General features: G+C 32.1%; 1 protein-coding gene across 11 annotated transcripts in view; it reads left to right on the top strand.

Moving 5' to 3' along the window:
* Positions 1–3,557: 3,557 nt before the first annotated feature.
* Positions 3,558–23,033, top strand: part of mub (poly(rC)-binding protein mub) — a 33,144-nt gene continuing 13,668 nt past the window's right edge. For 4 of the 11 annotated variants that reach the window (XM_088243356.1, XM_088243357.1, XM_088243353.1 and 1 more), the window contains exons 1-9: positions 3,558–3,702; positions 4,138–4,312; positions 10,763–10,819; positions 12,117–12,233; positions 12,697–12,867; positions 14,081–14,188; positions 16,009–16,128; positions 17,743–18,006; positions 20,695–20,788. In XM_088243356.1, coding sequence (XP_088099482.1) covers positions 4,232–4,312; positions 10,763–10,819; positions 12,117–12,233; positions 12,697–12,867; positions 14,081–14,188; positions 16,009–16,128; positions 17,743–18,006; positions 20,695–20,788 — 1,012 coding nt within the window. In that variant the 5' untranslated portion in view covers positions 3,558–3,702; positions 4,138–4,231. The remainder of the gene's footprint in view (positions 3,703–4,137; positions 4,313–10,762; positions 10,820–12,116; positions 12,234–12,696; positions 12,868–14,080; positions 14,189–16,008; positions 16,129–17,742; positions 18,007–20,694; positions 20,789–23,033) is intronic. The other 7 variants (XM_088243363.1, XM_088243364.1, XM_088243358.1 and 4 more) reach the window with 3 other exon arrangements.

Consider the following 23,033-nt stretch of genomic DNA (forward strand, 5'->3'; position numbering starts at 1 on the left):
ACAAAATGTCCTTTGTTGATTGAATGGTTTTAAAAATACTAATTCCGGTCTGTCTACCACAGACTATATAAATTAAATCAATACCAAGTTCTATTTACTGTTCATTTGTAAATTAATGGCGTACACGTCATGGAGAGACATGTTTAAATATTTTGAAACAGCGAGGGAAAGCATTTTTGAGAGGAGAATATGGAAGTCTAAGCATTTACAAAGGTACCCTAGGGGGTGAAATAATGAGGAAGTTCAGTGCTATGGGAAATTCGATAAACAATCTTACACGCGGTAAAAATTAGAGCATTTAATTGTACCGAGAAGTTTCTCGATAATGCATGAGAAAATTACTAAAAAATATTTCAATAAATGAACTACTTTAAAACGTCACAAGTTCTATTGAACTGTTGTTTAGAATAAACAATATATTGTGTTTTTTTAGTATTTCCGGGAAGCCATGTTTAGTGTGTGTTTGTACGTACGGGGTTTTTTATTGTAAGGACAACTTACCGACGATAACTAGTGACGTCACATACGAATGAATTTATAAATTACAAAACTTTTTTAATTGTTAGTGATGATAATACGATACATAAAAATAAATATTTTCAAACTCTGTTTGATAGTCTATTGATTTATATCACTTTATCATTCAGTCAGATGAATCTCACCTACGCCCATAAAGGTTTTAGCTCTTTTATTTTTTTTAAATTTAGTCTGAAAATAGTAAAACATAATATATGAAAGTCCTAATATTAACGTATATCTAATTATTATTAAAACATATACTAATTATTAACATTTCTAAACAATATCCGTACACTTAAAAAAAACTTCTTTAAAGCCAACTCGAATAGGATTACTTTTTTAAAGCTAACTTATTTACTACACACATGTTTTTTAAACTTACATTTAAATGAAATAATATTTTTTTGTTCTCTTATTTCTAATGGTATTTCCTTATAAAATAACTGTACAACTCGGTAAATCGACGAGTCAAAAGTCTTCTCAAAAGTCAACAGATGGATTCGTTGAGGAAACGTGGATGTTTAAACATAGGCAGACTGGTGATTGCTACACAGTGTGTAAAGTGGCCATTTAAACTAGCCAATGACATGTCATAAGCCCTGTAAATACCCAGACTTTCATAAAAATGTTTTCCCTCTCTATTGCAATAAATCTTGATCTTAACTCTTAAAAGACTGTGGTAAATAATCCCTTTGCGCGCGGTGATGTAACATCGTGTTACCACTAGTAAAAGACGGAATATTCTAAAGTTCAGACATTTGAAAAAAATGTAAAACATGGAGACTACTGTTTAATAACTCCTTTTCCATAATTTATGGGAATAAACATATAATTTAATCCTGTTATGGCAAAATAAATTGAAAATCACAAATACGCCGCCCATGTTACGCGCGTGCGTCCCCCATCATTGTCATTAACTGACTGAAGACTAAATCTGTTTTAGATGACACCCACCGCAGAACAGCGTCTCAGTTTTCCTAGTTATGACTTCTATCTTCGTGCTCTGTCTTGTATAAGGTATCTGTATATATGTGTTGCTGAATTAGCGAACATTCATGTTTCGCGTAGCAAGGTTAAATATTTTTTGTATTTACATATAGCATAGTGATACAAATTTTACTTTCCAAATCGGGTGTGAAAACGTCCATTTGAAGATTACAAAAAATACGAATTCATCATTTAAAAAAATAAGAGAGATATATCAAATCTTGTGTCCTATGTCGATTAGTGTGACATCACAGCCACACAAGAGTTAATTACTCCCTTGGAAGTGAAGTCCAGCATGTCTAGAAATGCTTGAACATAACTACTCAAAACCTAGCTGATACACATTTCATTTATTTACGCAGAATATGCCGTTCATCAATATCATCATCAAATCTTAATCAGCACCTAATGATCCATAAGCCTTTTGTGATGGTACAGTAAACGCTTTCTATTTCGATCATCTGTTACTTGGAAGTTTTTTTGTTTGTATTTATGTTTCGACAGTTTCCAGTTATATAGGCGTAGTATACTCGTGGGTTTATATCTGTCATTAGTTTAGATCGCTAACATTGTATGAAACAAAAATATTAAAAAATTAACTGAATTCGACTATTTGCAGATGATACGTTAATTTGCGTAGCTACTAACGACTATGATTCAGCAATAAGGAAAATAAATGCAGAATTAAAAACAGTCTCCAAATGGCTTAAAGCAAATAAGCTAAAACTAAATGTAGGAAAAACAAAATGAATGATTATGGGTAAGAAACGCTGTTTTAGCAGTGAGCACAGTGTTGAATTAGATGGAGAGATTCTTGAGAATGTTGAAAGCATAAAATATCTAGGAGTTTGGATTGACTCTGAATTATCTTTTACACAAAATGCAGACTATGAGTAAGAAAATCGCAAAAAGGTATCTGTATTAGGAAGGATAAGGAATATTCGTTCTAAAAAAATATTTTAATGTGCCAATATGTCTTCTTGCTCATACTGATCATTTTGGTTTTGGATGTGACAGGGTTTAATGAACACCCTGTACATTGGTTAATATAAGTGTAAATATTGAACAGTTTGAATATTATAAATTAGGATAGAGAGTAAATAATGTTAGAATAAGTATAGATGTAAATAATGTGTTATAAATAAATATTAGACTATGTTTATCATAGAACTAAATAAATAAAAAATAAATAAAAACATACGTATATCATTTAACATTAATTTCACGTTTAACGCTTTTTATTATATTTTTGTATTTTTATTTCTATTTTATTGTATCTATGTAATGAAATTTTTAATTATATAAAAAAATACATTATTTTATTAATAATATGAATGTAGGCTTATTCACCAGAAATAAAAAGGATTACCTGGCGGACAGATAAAAAAATACTCTAATTAAAATAAGAAAGATAAAAGTATATACAAAATTATAAAACTCCATAATATAATGTAGGTACGATTATACAATGCATTTTAATTAAACATAAACGTCCTATAATAATAAATTGCTGATAGCGCTTTTCTGAGTTTTTTTGTTATGAAAACACTGTTAGGTACTTTATTGCCAAAATAAAATAAAAAAAGATACCTGCGAAATAATTATATCCCTTATTTAATTATACGAAGTATATTGATTACACACCGCTTTTATGTCATGATTCACGATAAATCGATCATTGTGCGAAAAACCTCGCTAAAAATCTTTAAAAAATGATTTCATGGTGTAGTTTCTCAAAATACGATTTTTGTAGCGGTAAAAAATAAATTAGGTACTTGTAAATGTAGGTTTTACTTTTTTTGCACTTTAGTCCCTTGCATGTGTAATTTTTATTTTTTATTTACTTTAAGTATGAATCTAAATAATATTTATGAACTGTTAATAATAAAATAAATAACATGACTTTTACATAATAAAATCCACGAAATTTATTATTGGATTCCCAGTTGGAAAGTTTTATTCTTCCCGGTTCAAGTAAACGCAGGTAACTTTATTATCGACACACGCTATTTTAGTATCAAATGTATCCGCGTTGCAGTTCGTCGCTACACGGCTTTTGCCTGGCGTCGCCTTCGCAATTGGACGCGGTCTGTGATAGTGATAAGCGTAGTTTTAATTATAAGTACAATGTATGTTTGTTAAAATAATGTATTTTTCTACATTCTCATGGTGTTAACAAGTACCAGTTTTATCGAGGTAATTATATGTTTTTGCTGTTAAATAATAATTTGGTTAGAAAAAAATCGATATCAGGCGTCCGTCCGCCATGAGGCTAGTCTTGATAGGTTATGTTACAGATACGACAAAGTTCAAATAACGGTGCCCGTGTATAGTAAATATCCTCGTTTAATTTATAAGGACAGACGATTCGATCTGGTTTTACAGGTTTAACGCGTCGATATGTCGATCGCTTTCTACGCTTTGTCGCGGTTTGCCGTGTGTTAGATGTCAGCGCCGAAACAGCGGCAGAAGTAACCAAAGTGTTTGTTTTTGTTTATTTTTTCCACTTAAATATAAGTTTGCTAACTTCTGCTCCTCATTAGAACCCTTTTATCGAATTGCCCCCGACCATTCCTGCCCAAACTAAAATGTTGCGAAATTCCTCGAGTTAATACAAGGCGTGTTTTCCAGCTTCCCCTGCCTGCTGCAGCCAGTAGATAGAGCCCGTATACTCCTTTAAGCTGCCAACATTCCACGTGACACAAGCGACTACACTACCTCCAGCATGGACGCGGAAAACAAACCCTCTCTCCACGAGGAGGACTCCAAAGTCACCCTCACCATTAGACTTATAATGCAAGGAAAGGTAAGGCCCTCCCTTCCTATCTGTAGCGACTAGTTAACCATTTCTCCTCCAATCTGCACTCATAGTACCCTCTACCCGACTCTAGAACTAATGCCCAAATGTGGATTGCGTCTTATCTACTGACTTTGAATCTACAATACCAAGTAAATAAAATGTGAACAGTGAGTTGTTTTATGAATAGATCTCCGTGTGTGATACAAATATTGTTATCTTTGATTCGAGATTAAGAATAACTTCGAGATTAAATTAGCTTCTCACTTACAGAAGTTATTCATTTGATTTTATGTGCATTTGTTGTATTTTAAATATCATCATTTTATGCACAAGGTAACATTTTATGATTCTTTTTATGTTATCTTTATCAGTAGGTAATGTGTATGTTTTTATTGAATAAATTACATTAAATTTAATGTAATGATGTAGGGGAGCATGGGCAATAATGGATCACTTTCTTTTTAAACCTCCATAGCTCTGAAGTGTATCATTAAATACTGGTATTTCTTTTGAAAATTCAAAAAGGTGTCCGTAGCCTTCGAAGTGATTGTTTCGGTTTTCCATTTTATAGCTGATTTAATTAGTTACTATTTACTTATTTCTTAAAGGTAATTGATCCGATGTGACCCAGAGATGGGCCACAGTGGATTAACCTTCGAGTTACAGTGGATCAGACTGGGGTACACTGAATGATGCTATTAAAATAAAAGCCGTTGATTTTAATAATAAACACTTCATTATTTGTACTTTATGTAAATTTACAACTCTACCAGGCTTTGAAGATCAAATATTATGATCGGGAATAATTTATCTCGTAAAACTATTTAATCAACATGTTTAAATTATTATAATCATGACAAAATTAAAATTCTAATTTCTAAACAAACAACCAAAAAAGGGTTTTTATTGAAACAAAAATCAGTACAAACGAGTCAACGGAATCGGAAACAATCAATATCTAAACTAAAAACTTTAAAAAAAAATCATTTTAGAAGATAGATAACTCACTTAAATCTATTTTTGAAAAATCAATATCCAAATGATACATTCCTTGCTTTCTCTTTGCATTCCCAGAAAACCCAAGCTGTAATAAAATCATCTTAACTTCGTACATTGCAACTATAACAATATCTGGCTAGTTGGGCAAATGGGAGTTATTTAGATTTTTAACGGATTTCCTAAAAAAAAATATCCCCGTCTCTCGTTCTTTTCACGCACAACTTTTGCTACATAGTATTTTTTAATGCAAGGATGTTATTGGGATCTAGTCATAATTTCATAGTCTTCTTCAAGAATTGGTTATTTTTCTGAATTTATTTATGTATATATATGTTTCGTGCCATTTTTGAGGTATTCGGATATTGTTAAGCATCGCTACCTCGTATGCAAGTTTACAAACATCCATTATAGTAATCGTGAGTCCATAAAACTAATTTACAATATCCCGACTGTAATTTAAAATAAAATTTAGATATATAAGGTATATGTATAATTTACAAGGTTTTACAAATTTGTTCTTCATCATGAAGTCTGATATTGGTGTATCTTTTCCTATTTTGGGGCATTTCTATCTATAAAAAAATTAATTTGTATTGATAAAACTTTATGAATTTCAGTGGATCATGATCCACTAAAACACTCCTGGCTGACAAACTAAAATAATGTATCATTTACTTACATTTTATTGGCCACATAGTACTTCATAACCAATAGTTATTAATTTAAATATATCACATAAACAAATGATTGTGAAATCCCTGTGCCGTTTTTCTAATTATTAGTGTGACAAAAACCAACCATTATTTAAATTTAAACTTGGTTTTAACTCTACTTTTTTTGTGCAACTGGGCCTTGTTTTGCCTCGATCGGTTAATGGTTTCAATATTTTTATTTTTGTTCGGAAAATTCACGTTTACTTTATCCAAAACATCAGTAAATTTAAATAGAAAATTTGTATTATTTTAGATTAAATAAAAAACAAATTTTCAACATTTATTGTGTGTTACTTTATTGATTTATTAATTAATTATTTAGTTGAATACCGTGTGTATTAACATTTGTTGTCGCGAAGTAGGTACATATTTCAATACATAAATAATTAAATAATCATTTACTAAAACATGTGTTCAGGCTATTATTATTTCTATGTTTATTAAAATTTGTCACAAAGTAGCTACATATTTCGGTACATTAATAATTCAATAATCATTTACTAAAATACACAGTTAAGCTTTTATTTTTTCTATTCAATTCATCATTTAAATCAATTGTCGCATCAACATTCTCTATTATTTTCGAAACATAATATTTATTTTTATAAATTGAAATAAACATCGAAATTTACAACCCTTAAGTTTTTTCGCATCATGGAGATCATTGCTGAGATCATTACAATGTAATAAAGATTATAAGGCATTCAATAAAATAAAAATTGTCACTACAATACTTTGGTATATTTTGCCTCCATTCTCTTTGTAAAAGTAATCGTATTAAATTTAATTAGCTTAAAATGACTTATGAAATCACCTAATTGTACACGTTTGTGTAAGCATCACCTTTAGAATTATAATTATGTATTGAAATCAATATTGGTATAGAATTTCTTTGTGTGTCGGTTTGTGTTCTGCTTTACAAACATTATTAAATCATAAAACATCATACGGAATTTGTATTTCCCAGGTCGTATAATCCAATCAGGCGGAAATCTCATTAGTGCATGAAGTGCATTCATAGGGGTGCTGGGAATATCAAGTTTCTCGCTGGAAATTCAAATTTTTATACGAAACATCCATTCTCTCGGATATCTGTTCCTATTTCTCTTGCATTTTGTTTTTATTACTCGACAAAATAAACTTAAGTTTATTTTTAGCGCTACAGGAATCTAATTGAACTTCAATAACAGTCAATAAATTTATTTATGCATTATGTATTGATAATTTCGTAAAATGACCTCCTATTAAAGGGTTCTGGGTTCAATTCTTAATGATGTCAAATTAATTAAAAATCTATTGAGGATGTCATCATTAAGAACTTTCAGCGGTAATTTGAAAATCCATACACGACTGCTATCCTAAGCTTTTTAAAGGATTTAAAGTGTTCTTTTGTCACCTTAACCCTTCTCTTACTGTGCCAAAAACATCCGCGCCTTACAATGCTGTGTGTTCAATCCGAACGCAAAAAATGAAAGACTTTAAATCGGAAAAAATGGAATATTCATGGGCAATTATTCTTCAATAATTAATAGTTGAAGTCAAAAGCAATATTTTTAATCTAATTGCGGTAAACATGAAAATACGATTAGCTGATGATTGCAGGGAAAACAGAGAGACTGCTCCTAACAAAGGTCCAAAAGCAACTGTGCAAAACTGGCGTACTGTAGCACTCTCGCTCGCGAATACACCTATAACATTGGGAGTGAGACATAAGTAGTGTTTGAGACAACCTTATATTCGGTACTTTTATATACCACATATGTCACATTGGTAAAATTTTGAATGTATTAGCGATTCATCTCCGATTTGTTACAAAATGCTTTTTCCATGCCCAATAATTATTTACTATTTTATCATCATCCCCTTTCTGCACCTAATAGTGCATAGGGTACTGCATTGGTACACAAATGACAGCGTTTCTTAAGATAAGATGATCAGTCTTACGTTTCAGGTGTCAGTCTTGGGACTATGAAATATTGTAGTGTAAAAACACCTTTCTAAATAAATATTATATGTCAACCATGTTGGTAATCGAACCCAACACCTCTTGCATGGTAGGCAAATGCGCTGACTACTACGCCACATGGCTGACCTATTAACTATTTAATAATAAATTACTTCAATCGATACATAAATATACAACGGAGGAATACCGAAAATCTTAACCCAGTATTTATTATACTTACAAAGTTATTAGATATTCAAGTTATTAGATGCAATTTGTACTAGCTACACATCACCGGGAAGAGAGAGTTAACAATAAAGAATAATTGTATTACACATATCTAAATTATGAATTCCCAAAACTTTCCAATTTTATGCAAAAGGCATAGAAAAATAATGTTTCTTGCATTTTTTTTTTTTACATTATAAACAATAATAAAAATAATGTGACCTCACTGAGGTTATCCGTGCCCAGGACACTTAACAATATACTTTTTTTACGTGTGAGAATATACAAAGAAGACTTAATATACAGAGAGAAATTACAAAATGTAAACAGTTTTAAACACTTCGTATTTATGTATATATTTAATTTCTGCATACCTGTATTATTTTTCAGAATTTTTCAGTTGTTTTGCTTAACTTAAAAACATTATATACCTATTAATTTATGTTGCTTATAGACATAAGTATTTACTGCATACAATTCATTGTCTTCACTCTTCTACTAAGTCTCCAGAGCGCAAATTGTTTTTTATTTTTTATGTTGTCAAGTATCATGGTTTTAAATTTGTCCGTTGGAAATTAAAGTAAGTTATATAAAAAGACAAACTACATAAATAATTTAACGTCTTGTCCGTTTGAGTTAATCACTCCACATTGTGTACACCTATAAAGGTAAAGGATATTTATCGCCTCGTAAATTGAATACATCTGTAGTGATTTTATTGTGTCCTGGACGTATTAGTGTCTATTCTGGCCTTCTGCCAATGTGTAGTAAGACTTGGCCTCCATCCAGTCATCAGACACTTGCAGTGCGTATCAAATCTTAGTCACCCGATAATCTTTTATTGATTTGAGACAGATCACAATACACAGTTAACTAATCTTGATGAAATCATTACAGTTTACACTACCTTGCGATTATAGTGAATTTATACAAATACTTCAATCATATTTTCAACAAGAACATTTTAATATTTTCGACCACTTGAAATTTCGTACAATTATTTAAATTTTGATGCCGAAAATATTTAAGTTCTCCATATTGATAAATCAGTCAAAAAACATTGATGATCGCACATCTGTTATTATCACATATTTACATTATCTATAAAAAAAATATGCCAGATTTCAGAATACACTTTCATGCTGTTTCCTTACTGTATATTACATTTACAACCCGTTTTTTTAAAAATCAGTTTTGTATTTGTTAAGAAAGGTAATTAAGTAGCTTATAAAGAAAATGCCATACAGATTATAAGTAGCTTATAAAAAAAATGCTATGCAGATTAATTTGCAGATAACCCGTATTCGTGATTTGTGTACACTTAATATTTATTGGTAACAATTAAACTGTGAAAATAGTTATGTTTAAATATGCACGGTGAAATAAATAATGTTTCTACGTTCTTGATTTACCGCCTGTGGTTTGATGTTGACGAATTGCTGAAGTACTAGTTTCCTAGTAAAGATGACCCGGGAATAGAGGTTCAAACAACTGACTAGAGAACCATCCACACCAGTTGCCAACACATAGTTGATTAGGGAGTACCCTCGAACGGCCAAGTGATCTCTGATATACTAGAGCTCCTACTGATGATATAATGCCTAACATACCGAGAGACAAAAACATAATTGAAAACATACATACATTTTGCATCTTAAAATAGATAAGTTCATCTGTGAATAGACTAATTTATTGTCTTAGTTTTTTTTATTCTGCTGTTAATATTTTTACAATCTATTTCATCTAACTGTTACTACATATTAGTAATATCCAAAATAAATATTTGAATAATTGTACCAAATTTAACTAAAATAAAGCATTTCAACCAGCACCATCATACACAAAGCCATAACAAATTTATATGAATGAATTAAAAAAAGAGAAAGATAATAAAATCAGCTCTATTTATAAATTATTTTTATTTGCATCAAGTTTATACGATAATATATACTAAAAATACACCAGATATTATAACATATAATATGGTGACTTTCATTAAAAAAATTACGAGTTATTATGTGTGAAAATATTGTTTTGATCACTTCAAGTCTAGACCTAAAAAGTTCTATGTAATTTCAATAATTTGTCAAATAAAAATTTGTAATTACTACAAATGTGACATCTGTTTATTCAAAGTTGGACAATGATTTTTTTTAACATGGAAGCATGGTATTTTATCACTTAACGTTTATAAAATATTTATTACCATAGAAACGAGTATTAATTGTTAATTTATTATCTCATCAATGTCTGCCCTAGGTCCAGATTAATAGCTCAATATGTAACAGTTGATTATCTTTAAAACTAATTGCCTCATTTAGCATTGTCTAAACCAACTGTTTTGTCATCGTTAATATTAATATGTATGTTTTTCTTTTATAACAAATTATAATGGAACAAAAGTTAAATCTTTTACCTAAAATAATTGAAGACTTAACCAGCTTTTTGATCTAGGACACATAACTCAAAACCTTTTTGATTGTACGCGGGTGTCTTGTTTCAGGGGTGGGGATGATCATTCTGCAAAACATTTAATTGACCATTTTACTGATTTTTTTTTTATCTTTTCAGGAAGTAGGAAGCATTATTGGAAAGAAGGGTGAAATCGTAAAACGTTTCAGAGAAGAGGTAAATATTTATTAAACTATTAGAGCATTAAGTTTGATAAAACCAACATTTAAGCTAACCCGTATTGGAACGTATATGTTATTCAAAAAGAGTTTGTCTAAATTACGCATACTTAAATACCCTCGTCATATTATTACATAGCTGCCAGTCATGTTTATTTGAATTCGATCCATTTCTATGTGATTGTTACCTAATATACTTGTAAAAACATTAGTATGTTCTGTATCCACAATTCTTTGAAATAAAATCATTTTATTTTAGTAGCAATATTATTTAAGGTGAATTCTATTCTTCATCACCTTAAATATTATCTACCCTGTGATGAAACCATAATTCAGAGGGTGGGCATCAAAAGCGATTACATTACATAGTTCACATTAAGTTATTGTGAACCAAATATTATGAATATTTGCATAATGTTTTCAAGTCGTCTGGAGATGAAGCTGCCTAGTGATACACTGATTATGAGATCTGAGGGAATTTTATTTCAGTCACATTTTGTTTTACCATCAAATAATTGAAGGCATGAGTGGATGAAGCCGCCATGTTGCAAATTAAAAAAAAAAGTTACTTTTTTAAACATGAATGAAGATCCTTTCACATAAAGCCAACTACACCTTCAAAAAGTAGCATATTTTGAGCGCGAATGAAGGTGTTATTTTGTCAGTAATTGTACTGGTGTTCAAAACTTTAACCCCATATGCCTCTGCTTTTTATTTTTATAACATAACACCTTTATCCACTTTTGTCTTCAATTCTTCGACCCTGGTGCTGACCCTTATGTATGGAAGTGAAGTATGGGATAGTAAAAATAAGGATGAAAGTAGGCTGAATGCTGTGCGAATGCGATCTCAGACAAACGTGTGGTAAAACTATGTATGATATGTGCACAAATGACGAGATCCGTGCATTATGTAAGGTTGAGATGAGCATTATCAACAAAATCAATAAATGAGCTGCGTTTGTCTTTTTAAAAATATTTATTTTTAATTTAACAATAAAAAAATAAAAATGGAATATTATATAAATATAAAATAATATATATAAATATGCAAAGTTTGAAGATGTAGAGTGAATGGACAGCGAAATAACGGCCGAAATAATTTACAATGCGAATGTTGATGGATGTAGAAAATAGAAAACTAGGAAGCGAGGTCTGTGTGCAAAGACAGAGTGATGTTGCATTCTGTAGAGAAATGGCGTGATGGTTTATCAATTTGTAATTTTTGGACTTTTCTCATGCTTTATTTGTCATTTTTTGTATTCTAATATATTGTATTGTTTTGCGGTTCGGCAGTCTGGAGCGAAGATAAACATATCGGATGGTTCTTGTCCTGAGAGGATTGTAACAGTCACTGGACCCACAAATGCTATTTTCAAAGCATTCACACTTATTTGCAAGAAATTCGAAGATGTAAGTCCACAATGCTCTTTAAATTCTTGTATAATTTGCCATCTATATATTCTGTTTCAGATTGTGTACACGCACTGAATTACAATGTTAACTTAATATTGTGCTTTTAAGATGCAGTAGATTGATTAATCAAATTCTTTATTTCTTACGTTTAATTCTACTTTTTAATTATGAAGTTGTTTCATTTATGTAAAATAAATTGGGGCATCTTAATTATTTACAATCTATTCACCTTAAGATCTTATTTTTTTATATAACAATCTCATCAATAAATATGAATGTCTACAATCTTCCGATTTAGTGACAAATTCAGTGAAACTACCAAAAAAAATCAACAAAAAAGATCCGCTAGATCATTGCTTTCATTGTGAAATGGTCAATTAAACAATTCCTTGTACATTAATCAAAGTATACTAAGTTAATAAAAATATGAATAAATTCACATGTAAATCTTTTCTTGCAGTGGTGTTCACAATTCGGTGAAATGGGCGGTGCGGGTGGGGGGGGTTCTGGCAACCCCCGTCCTGTCATCACCCTGCGTCTCATTGTTCCGGCCAGTCAGTGTGGCTCCCTTATTGGGAAGGGTGGATCCAAGATCAAAGAGATCAGAGATGTTACTGGGGCTAATATTCAGGTATGATAATGACACTTACAACCATCGAGACAACGGAAACATGTTAATCATCAAGTATGAAAGGAAAACAATTTTTTTTCCTGCCAAGATATAAAAACAAACTTTTTGAAATGATGATGTAAGCAAAAACACCATTTAATTCTGTATAAGTTATCACATTTATCATACTTAACATAAGTGGTGTAGTGGTCAAGACGCTTGACTCACGCACGGAAGGTTCCGGGTTCGATTCCCGGTGAGAACACAAAAATTAAAATGTGATTTTTCTCAAGCCTGGGCTCTGTGATGTAATTTACCACTGTAATTAAGCCTCCTGGCCTGTTGTGGTGCAAAAAAAAATATGTAAAAATACATGCGTTGATTAATCAAAATAAATGAAGCTCAGCCTGAAACAAGTGAGGGTTATTACTAGAGCCCTTACAGGGCACTGCAGATTGAATAAACACCTTGCTAGAATGTTTTTTAAAAATTTATTTACATTAATATACATTTTTACACTTTTAACATTTAATAAAAATATAAAAAAATGTATTTTTAGTCACTAAAAAATCCCACCAAGCCACTTTCTGTGGCTTTTTGGTGAAGATTTATATTAGTACTAACTTGTATAATATTATAAATTTACAGATATAATCAACAGCCGGAAAGATCAGTTATATGGATACGAATAAACTGTTTTTCTTTTTTTTTTAATAGAAGAAAATACATTTAAATTTTTTTATTTTCAATGTTTCTGAAACTTCTAGATGTATGTTTTGCAGTGCAGATGAGATGTGATGCTTTATATCACAAAAGAAGCGGCATCCTCCCTGACCGTTGTTAAAACCTGATGATATTAAAATGCTCGCTCCCTACCATTTGCCGGGGTGACGGCAAGAATAGGATAAACTTAACTTAAATCTTTTTTTTTTATTATTCTTATCTGACTAATAAACCAAGTATAAAGGCTGGTTGTACACCTGTTGAATTTTCATACCCCATGATGACAAAAATACACAGAGGGTGGGCATCTTACAAAATTGGAAAACAGTTGTCATCACTAATGTTATGTCATGACCAAAATATCAAACGGTATTTTGCGTAGCTGTTGAAGGTTGTGGAGATGAAGCTGCCTTATGATACATAAGATTATGAGATCCGAGGGTTATCACTGACGGCTAGCTAGGAGTAGTGAACTGTGGATCGCATGTTTTCATTCTCCTTGGTATTGCAGGTTGCGGGTGAAATGTTGCCAAATTCAACGGAACGTGCCGTGACAATAAGTGGAACTTCCGAAGCGATAACCCAGTGCATTTATCACATATGTTGCGTCATGCTCGAGGTACATAATCATTTTTCATTTATATTCTTTATATTAAAAACATTTTTACTTTGTGGTGTGATATTTATACATTTTAATATGTCCTGATGATGAGGTAGGAACATCGAAACCAGTCTACATAAAACTGAAAATTTAAGTGGTTTATACAAATTTATAAACAGATAAGTGTATTATTATTTGTAATAGTTTTTTATGCCTTTAATATATTGTCCCGTGATGTTTAGTGTCCAAGTTTTGATTCCGAGCAAGTTTGACTCAAAATATTGTTTAAAAAGGTTGTTTTTCATCCCAGCATTTCATAGTCTCTTGACTGGTAATCAAATGTAAGACTGATCATCTTACCTCTGTGTTACAAATAATAAAGATACGCCACATTTGGTGTACCAGTGTAATGCCCTATGCACCATTGGGTTTAAATAAGAGGACATCATATGCTATAATAAAGCATCTAAATCTATTTACAAATTAACCAATGGTAAGGTTTTTGTATTTATTAGGTGGATTTCTTTTTTATTTATCTTAATTTTTATTCATGTGTAAAAGTACAATTAAATAAATAAGTAAAATGAAATAATAAAAATCCGCCACATTTTAATCACATCGCGGTGTGAAATACGAGGTGTTTTCAGAAAATAACGGAAATTTTAAAATTTCGCTAGTTTGGAGGGTTCGATTGTCAATTTTTTTTGTTTACTCTGTGCCAGCCGCTAAGGTTAGATGTGTTTATATGAGCTCCGCAATTTTGTTAAAAGAAATGGAACGATGAAAAAATGGAATTTGTATCAAATTTTCTGTAAAAAATGAAATAAAGTGTATGAAATGCTAACAATGGTCTATGGTCTGCTATGAGTGAAACAAGAGTTTACGAGTGGTATTAGCGTTTCCAAGAAGGCGCCTCAGCACATCAATAACCGATGAAAACGTGGAAAAAGTTAATGAAATGGTTATGAACGATCGCTGAATCACAATCAGAGAAGTCGCTGATGATGTTGGCATATCGATTGGCCCTGCCATGAAATTATTTTGAATGTTTAGGGTATGAAACCCGTGGCAGCAAAGTTTGTTCCAAAATTGTTAAATTTTGAACTGAAACAGCGGCCAATGGAAGTTGCTCAGGTGTCACTAAATGAAATTGATTTGAAAAACGATGCAGAATTACTGAAACGTGTTTTAACAGGTGAAGAAACTTATATGACATCGAAACTAAGGCTCAATCGTCGCAGTGGAGGCATTCTGGATCGCCGAGTCACGCCTCGTCGAGCACGTCTAACCTTAGTGGCTGCCGCAGACAAAGTAAACAGTGAATACAGCCGAAAATTTTAGCATACTTCAGGGGCATGTATGCCAACATACATTTTTTTTAAATTGACAATCGGACTCTCCAAACCCTCGAAATTTAAAAATTCCCGTTATATTCTGAACACACCTCGTTTATTGTCAACTAGCTTTTGTAAGTTTTTGTATAAAATTTCAATTTTTCTATGTGTGGGGGGACCTTATTAGGATCGTGATTGTAACAAATGAAACTAACTTCTCAAATTTATTTCATTCGTATAAACTCCCGGAGGGCTTTTACAAGTATGGTACATAGATAAAATATATAATGTAATTCAAATTGTGAATGAATGAAGGGTAATTTATTAAACAGTGAAATGTAAGACTGGCATTTGTCCAACTATCCTTCATTAGCCTTGCTAGTATTATTATTTGAAAAGTTCAGTTTTATCTGTCGCTTTGTATCGCATTCTGTAATAAACTCTGTTAAATAAATTCTATCAATAGTTTAATCAATAAAACATGCATTTTCGTTTTCTTTTTAGAGTCCGCCGAAGGGTGCGACAATCCCATACAGGCCCAAACCTCAAGTGGGCGGTCCAGTTATATTGGCAGGAGGGCAAGCATATACTATCCAAGGAAATTATGCTGTACCAGCGCAAGAAGTAAGCGTTTCAAACTTTTATTATTCTTTCACCATAAATCACATGCTTTTTGGGGCTTTTAACATTGATTGAAATTAGGGAGAAGAGGATAATAAACCTGGCCATCTTGTTTCATGTATAATTGAGTTGTGATTCTCTAGTTAAATAAATGTGTCAATTACATATTTATTTTCTGTTTCTTGGTCCCAAAACCATTTTTCACTATTTATTTTTGACAAAAAATATGTAAATTCCAACTGTTAAAAATGAATGTTGGTAATGCGTTAACATTTTCATAATGAAAAAGTTCTCAATATGTCAGGCATATTTTGTCTGAAATAATTTTTGTCAGTTTTTTATGGTATCAGTCCGTTGAATGTCAAATTAATGTACTTTTACTGTACCACCCAAAGATTCCGTGGTAAGGCCATTGAATCGGATTATGGTCCTGTGGCTTGTGTTGCGAACTCATGGATTTTGTTTTGTCGTCCTCTTTTCCCTATGTTTTAAAAAGCATTTTTTTTCCAGATTCGTTGGTTATAAACGAATCTAATGCTTCCCTCATCTCTATATTTTTGTCTTGTAATAGTTTTATTTCGAATATTTTATTCATTACATCATAATCATCTCTAATACCCAGTGATGACAAAATAACACAGAGGGTGGTCACCTCGTGAGTTTACAATCAGTTGTCTATGCTTGAAATGGACCAGAATAATTATTTTATTCCGCGTAACTTTTTGCAATCCGCTTGGTGAAGCTGCCTTATGATACATAGATTATGAGATCTGAGGGTATTTAGCGTTTTAAATGTAATAAAATTAAAACAGTACTCTATTTAGACTTCTATTTATTACTAACGAGCTGAACCCAGCAATGCTTTGTTATTGCTAGATTTGAGTATATACTTGTGTACAGATTAAATGAACAATCTTAAATTTATGGAATTAAATTGAAGTTCAAGTTAAGTTTTTAAGTTGATGTTTAATTGTACTTGTACGTAACCATATTAGCTTGTTCGTTAAAATTAAACCATCAACCTATGAATACACAAAGATGCACTCTAGGCACTCTGAAATTATGACACTTAACTCATGCCAAAACACGCAGTAATGCCCAATGCATATTTAGTCATTCTTTAACTGTCAGCCGGGTTTTGACGTTAGCTTGGCATTTAATTTGAAACCAAAATGCCTGATTGTGTCGTGAAAGTGTGTAAAAACCGTTCGCATAAACATAATAAAGATGGTGTAACTTTTTATTGGTAAGTGGGTACCTTGTTACTTGTTTATGAATGAATTCCAAAACTAAAAATAATTCATATTCAAAAATAGAATTCTTTTTGTAAACTTGGCTTTTTTTTACCAACAGTTTATGCTAGATCCAAAGAAATCTGTCACATTATTCGAAAAATCTGTCAAATTAAGCACATAATTTAAAGAAATCAGTTGCTTTAAAATGTGCAGTGAAAAATATACTGTATTGTGAAATACTATTGTGTAAGGGTTAGGTTAAGTAATGTGTTTAAGTTAAATAAATCATGACAATCTGTGAGGGTTTTAAACCCGTCGATTGGCTATATATATATGTAATATTTCCGTGGATTGAGTGTGTGTAAATCGGGATTGCGAGCAGGAAGATGAGGGGTATTATCTGGGGAGAGCAGAGATGGCGCGCAGGATGTGTAGCGAAGTGTATGGGGCTAGCCTAACATGTGTCGGCCAGCAGGCAGTGCTCGGGGGCGGCTTGTACGGGGTGGCGCTGCACCCCGCCGAGCCGCTGCTGAAGGGGGGCGTGCACCCTCCCCTGCTGGCCGCGCTACCCCCGCCGCACCTGCTGCCCCACCACCCCCCGCCCCCGCACCTTCTGCACCACCACGTGCACCCGGAACAGATGCCCGTGAGTCTGGGCCCCGCTTGCCAAACACACCGTCTGTAGCATTGCCACTCAAATTGTCCATCCCACGAGGCTCTCTATGTACACAATTTGTAACTCATTTGATGTAATTGAGTCAGTTAAGAAATGAAGTACAAGAAAAGTTCAACACAATTGTATCAATATCGCCCAATAAGGAAGTTCAGTGCTCCGAGAAATTGAACGAAAAAAAAAGTTTAGAAATTAAAGCATTGCGAAGTTTCTTAATAAACCCAGAGTACGTGTTTGCGATAACCAATAAATTATACCATTGTCAAGTATGTTGTTGTGGCACCCGACTGCAGATTTCCAGATTCCGGGGTAGCCATGTTTTTCAACCTTTAGCGGGTATGAATTATGATTGTACGGGGTTCAATTTTCAAATGTCGGAAACAAAAACAAACTGTCTGTCATTCCTACAAACTAATCATATTATGTCAAATGATGACGGTGATGTTGCGTGCAATGTAATTTAGAAGTTTTGGTGGGGATTTCCAAAATTACAAAACTTAAAAGGTGCATGGCGATTATAGATACATTAAAAAAAATATTTTTTTTACTTAGTTTGATAGTCTATTAACAAATAAAGTCATTTAAAAATTCATTGAACTTCCTTATTGAATTACACTTCGTCCTTGCACTGGTAGTGTCTGTTAAGTGAACTTACCTTTTTAAAGTATTTTATGTAACCCATTATCAAAAGATGCATTGTTTTATTAATCTCTTGAACAATTAAAAAATATACAATGATATAGGTACTCAAGCAGCCATTACTGGAGTACCTATATTGAGTAAACATTTTGTCTATGGTTTTTTCCTTGTAAAAAATCTAGCATAGTCTTTTTGCTCATAAATCTGTTTTTTTTTAAAAAAAAAAACCTGTTTTTCTATTCTTTCGATTCCAAACTGTTGACTTTTCTTGCATTCAAATCTAATGTGAACGCTCAGGGTTAAGCCTGAGAAAGATAGCCACTGTATACATGTGCTGGATCTATATTTTCGCAAAACTGTAAAAATATCAAGCACTGGTTTAAAAAGAGAGAGTATTCGACAATAGGGAACCCTTTCACTGGCAATGTTGACAAGATGTGAAGTTTGACATAAAACGGGAAGTGGATATAAGGCTTGGTGCTGCCCCCCCTTAAGATCTCCTACTGTAGTAACGTTGTGTTGATGTACCCGATCCCACTCCTCTAGTGGAAGTGTATAGCGCCAACTCCAGATCTGACCCCAAAGAATGTTCTGTCCCCCCTAGACCCCTTAGTTTTGCAACTCTACCTATCCACGCACACTTGTGAAACGGAATTATGTAATTTATATTTATTGTTATTACTGTCATGTTATTTTCGACCATAGTGTACATATAAAAATATTTATGTATCTTTATAACTGAGTTTTATTTTTTGTGCATGTTTTTCAAATTCATGACATGACATCTTTCGAAATTTCTTCAAAATTGCTAAATTTCTTAGCAAATGCTTCGAGAGTTTTTCTATTCACAAAAAAATAATTTTGTCAGAAAGTGAACTGCCTATAAAATACATATTGTACATACTCGACTTTTATATACTTTTCACCTTCCTTTGTACTTTTGATACCCTTAATAAAAGAATGCAACCTTAAATACTAAATATCTTTCACCCTGTAGATAATGAATACTGAAATGGTAACCTTTCGTGCTTATATTATTGGTGTTTTAATTTTCCCTTAACATGCGCCAGTAGAAATTAGGCAGATAATTAACTTGGTCTGATATGATTTATTTTATTTGCTTTGGAGTAAAGTATCTGCAGCTTAATTTGTTTCTCTGGCACTGCCATCATACTTTTTGCGTGAAGAAGCGGTAGTAAGCGGTAAAGAAACCGACGCTTTATTACTATAATATTATCGCAGTGATAATTGTATTTGTTGGAAACCCACGCAAAAGGTTTAAACCCCAATATGATGCATCCAGTTTCCTGCCTTACAAATCCTTCTAAGACTAGATGACTTACCGGGAACGAGTGCATGGCTTTATCACAGTAAATGCACAATACTCGTTTTATTTTTTTATTTGTAATTTGGTACTCACTGTAAATTCCGCTAATACTCTTGTTATTAAATTCAAATTAATATACATATTTGTGTTTTCCAAGGGGGCAGCACCACCCCTAGCTCACGTGCTCGACTCAAATCGATCGTTGATACTAAATTTTGTTTCCGAGTTGATTTAATAAGCATCCACAAATAAGAACCTGACCTCATTCGATCCAACTATCCAAATGTTGCGTGGCTCTCCTGCCATCGTTATCCTTGACCCGGGGTTTCCTATGTGTGGATGTTCATTCAATTTACTCGGCAGATTGGACTAGCCCTACTACTTGAAGTTATCCATGTTCATCTTACCTTTCCAGCTGATACTCCTATCCCAGCCGTGCCAGAGGAAATCACGCAGAAAGAAAACTTAATCACATTTGCATTTTCCACTCTCCTCTCATTTGTCTTGATGGTGTCAATTTTCTTATCGTATTACATGCGTTTTAACACTACCAAAAAGGTATTGTGTCTCGCACATGTTAGTAAGTTTTAATGCATATAACATTTATCACCGTCAGTCTTACGCCATCAGGGTAGATGTTGAGCAGTTTGCTTCCTTATTTAGTGCCCTTGTGCTGATATATGGGTGTTTTACAGATGGGAGCCATAGCCAAGAACCCTTTGGCAGGGTTAGCGGCACTAGGATTAAGTGGTTTAACTCCCGCAAGTACGGGAGGACTCAATCCCTCAGGTCTGTATATTTGTTTAGTTTCTGACGTAATTATATAACACTTCCCGAGCGCATTCTATTTGTTTGGTTTTAAAATGTGCAAATCTCTTCATTTAACATACAATTTCTTTTTTTTTACCCTCACCATTTGCAGAAAAATAATAACCATATTTACAACATTTTATAATTAACTATGAAATATTTTTGTGAGAGAAGAGGTGTAGACATGGATGCCGCATTAAATGCTTTACTGGTTATCAACACCCAGGACTATTTTTTTAAATATTTTTTTATTTTCTTTTATTTAGGAAACATACAGTACAGTTACAAAGTTTTATATTTTACACAGTTAGACTTAAATCTAATGGACCAGCGAAGTTTCCATATTATAAAGTAATAATATGTAAGGTTATTATTTAAAGTACAAAAAAGAGAAGGAAAAAAAAACCATAAATAGAAATTGTTTAAAAATTAAAATTAAAGTAAAAAAATGCTCAAATGTAAAAATAAAATGAAATAATAATAATAACATTTTTTAAAAAGGAAAAACATAAATATACACATACATATTTTAAAAGATTCAAAGAAACGACGAGACGAATCTTTAAAGAATCTTTAAATAAGAAAATAAATTTAAGTAAATTTAAAAACATCTTCAAAATTAATGACACATAGTAAGAGCAGCAATATATTGATTTTATATACATATACAATATAAGTAATTAAAAGTAGTTTAAAAGTATAAAAACATGTATATCAAACTACCCATATACTTCAATTTAAAATCATGAAAATTATAACAGTTATTAGAATTTGCATAAAGTACAATGATTTTTTCCCTAAATATCTAGAAATTTATTTTAATGGCATCACTTTTTTTTTTACTATGGGCTGCCCCTAGTTCTTGTATGTTCAATATACCATTTTGAGATGACAATATGTTCGTAAGGTTAGAATATTACACATAGCTAAAAAAAAAAAAAATTTCCGTTATTTAATGCTATTTTCAGCTTTTTTTAGTGCCAATCTACGGTAACGAAATAATGTTCGAATTCTTATTTGTTCAACCTCCTGCATATTGAACTTTCAAACACTCGATATATTTCTTTTAAAAAGTTCTTAGATATTTGTACAATATCCTGTCGCATGTTAAGGGCTTGAATGTTCAATCTCCAATTTCAACCAATCGGGGCTGGTATTCAGAACGCATTTACAGCGCGCTATAACGCATATTTAGTACGTAAAATCGTGCTATGTCACACTATAATTGCGTTCAGAATACCAGCCCAGGGAAAGCCAAGCTTAAATAAGCCAAGAAAGTAATACTTTTTGACAAATATTACAGATTCAAAGAGAAATGAAAAGGCGTGTGGTATAATATATCATCTAATATCGACTGGTAATTTTGATTTCACAATTAACACAACTTGATATGTCGCACACAAAGTGAAATGTCGCTATAAAACTTACGTTTGAAACACTAACTTTGTGGTTATTCGCAGAAAAAAAAAAGTTGTTTTATTATTATGAAATGTCGCTGTTTATATTTGATTACATTCCATTCTGTCATGCGTGCACTCATACACTGAAAACACAAACTGCCGCCAAACAATATGAAATTCACGCATTTGTTAAATCTACCCGCACACCGCCTATTGTAAAGTGGTTGTACTAATTCAGAGACCTTTGCGGGCGTGCGCACAACAACTCCCTAAAGTTTCATCGCAATCGGATAAATGAAGGCATACCTGGGGACAAATGAAGAAACATGCATTTTTATATACAAAAATATTCCTTCATTAAATGTTGTTCATATGTGACAAAAAAGAACATCTTTGAAGTAAAATAATTTATTGATTTGCTAATAAATAATATTATGTGCTTGTAACACTTAAGTTTGTATTCTAGTTAAGTTCTTTTACTAAAAATAAAATCAAAACCTCAGAGTAATAATGCTCCAAGTTATAGAGAAGCCCAAACGTAGGAAAACCATTCTATGACTATTGGGTATTAAGTTAGCAACAGTTCGCAGCAAAACAATGGGTCTTACTCAGGTTGAGAATTGCCAAATGAATATTAATTTACATTGTAAATACTTTTAAATATGTACCAGCATTATTGCAGGGTTATTCCAATTTATTTTTCTATAATCGACCTCTGCTCGATAAAGACTCAAACTTTATATGGATGCCTAGTGCGGCCTCGATATATTGCTCGTAATCAACTGTCATTATCAATAGTACACATACTTTAATTCACAAATTTA

Source organism: Micrasema longulum, unplaced genomic scaffold, assembly GCF_059751315.1.
Source record: "Micrasema longulum isolate JH-2025_06_02 unplaced genomic scaffold, ASM5975131v1 h1tg000207l, whole genome shotgun sequence".
Taxonomy (NCBI): Eukaryota; Metazoa; Arthropoda; class Insecta; order Trichoptera; family Brachycentridae; genus Micrasema; species Micrasema longulum.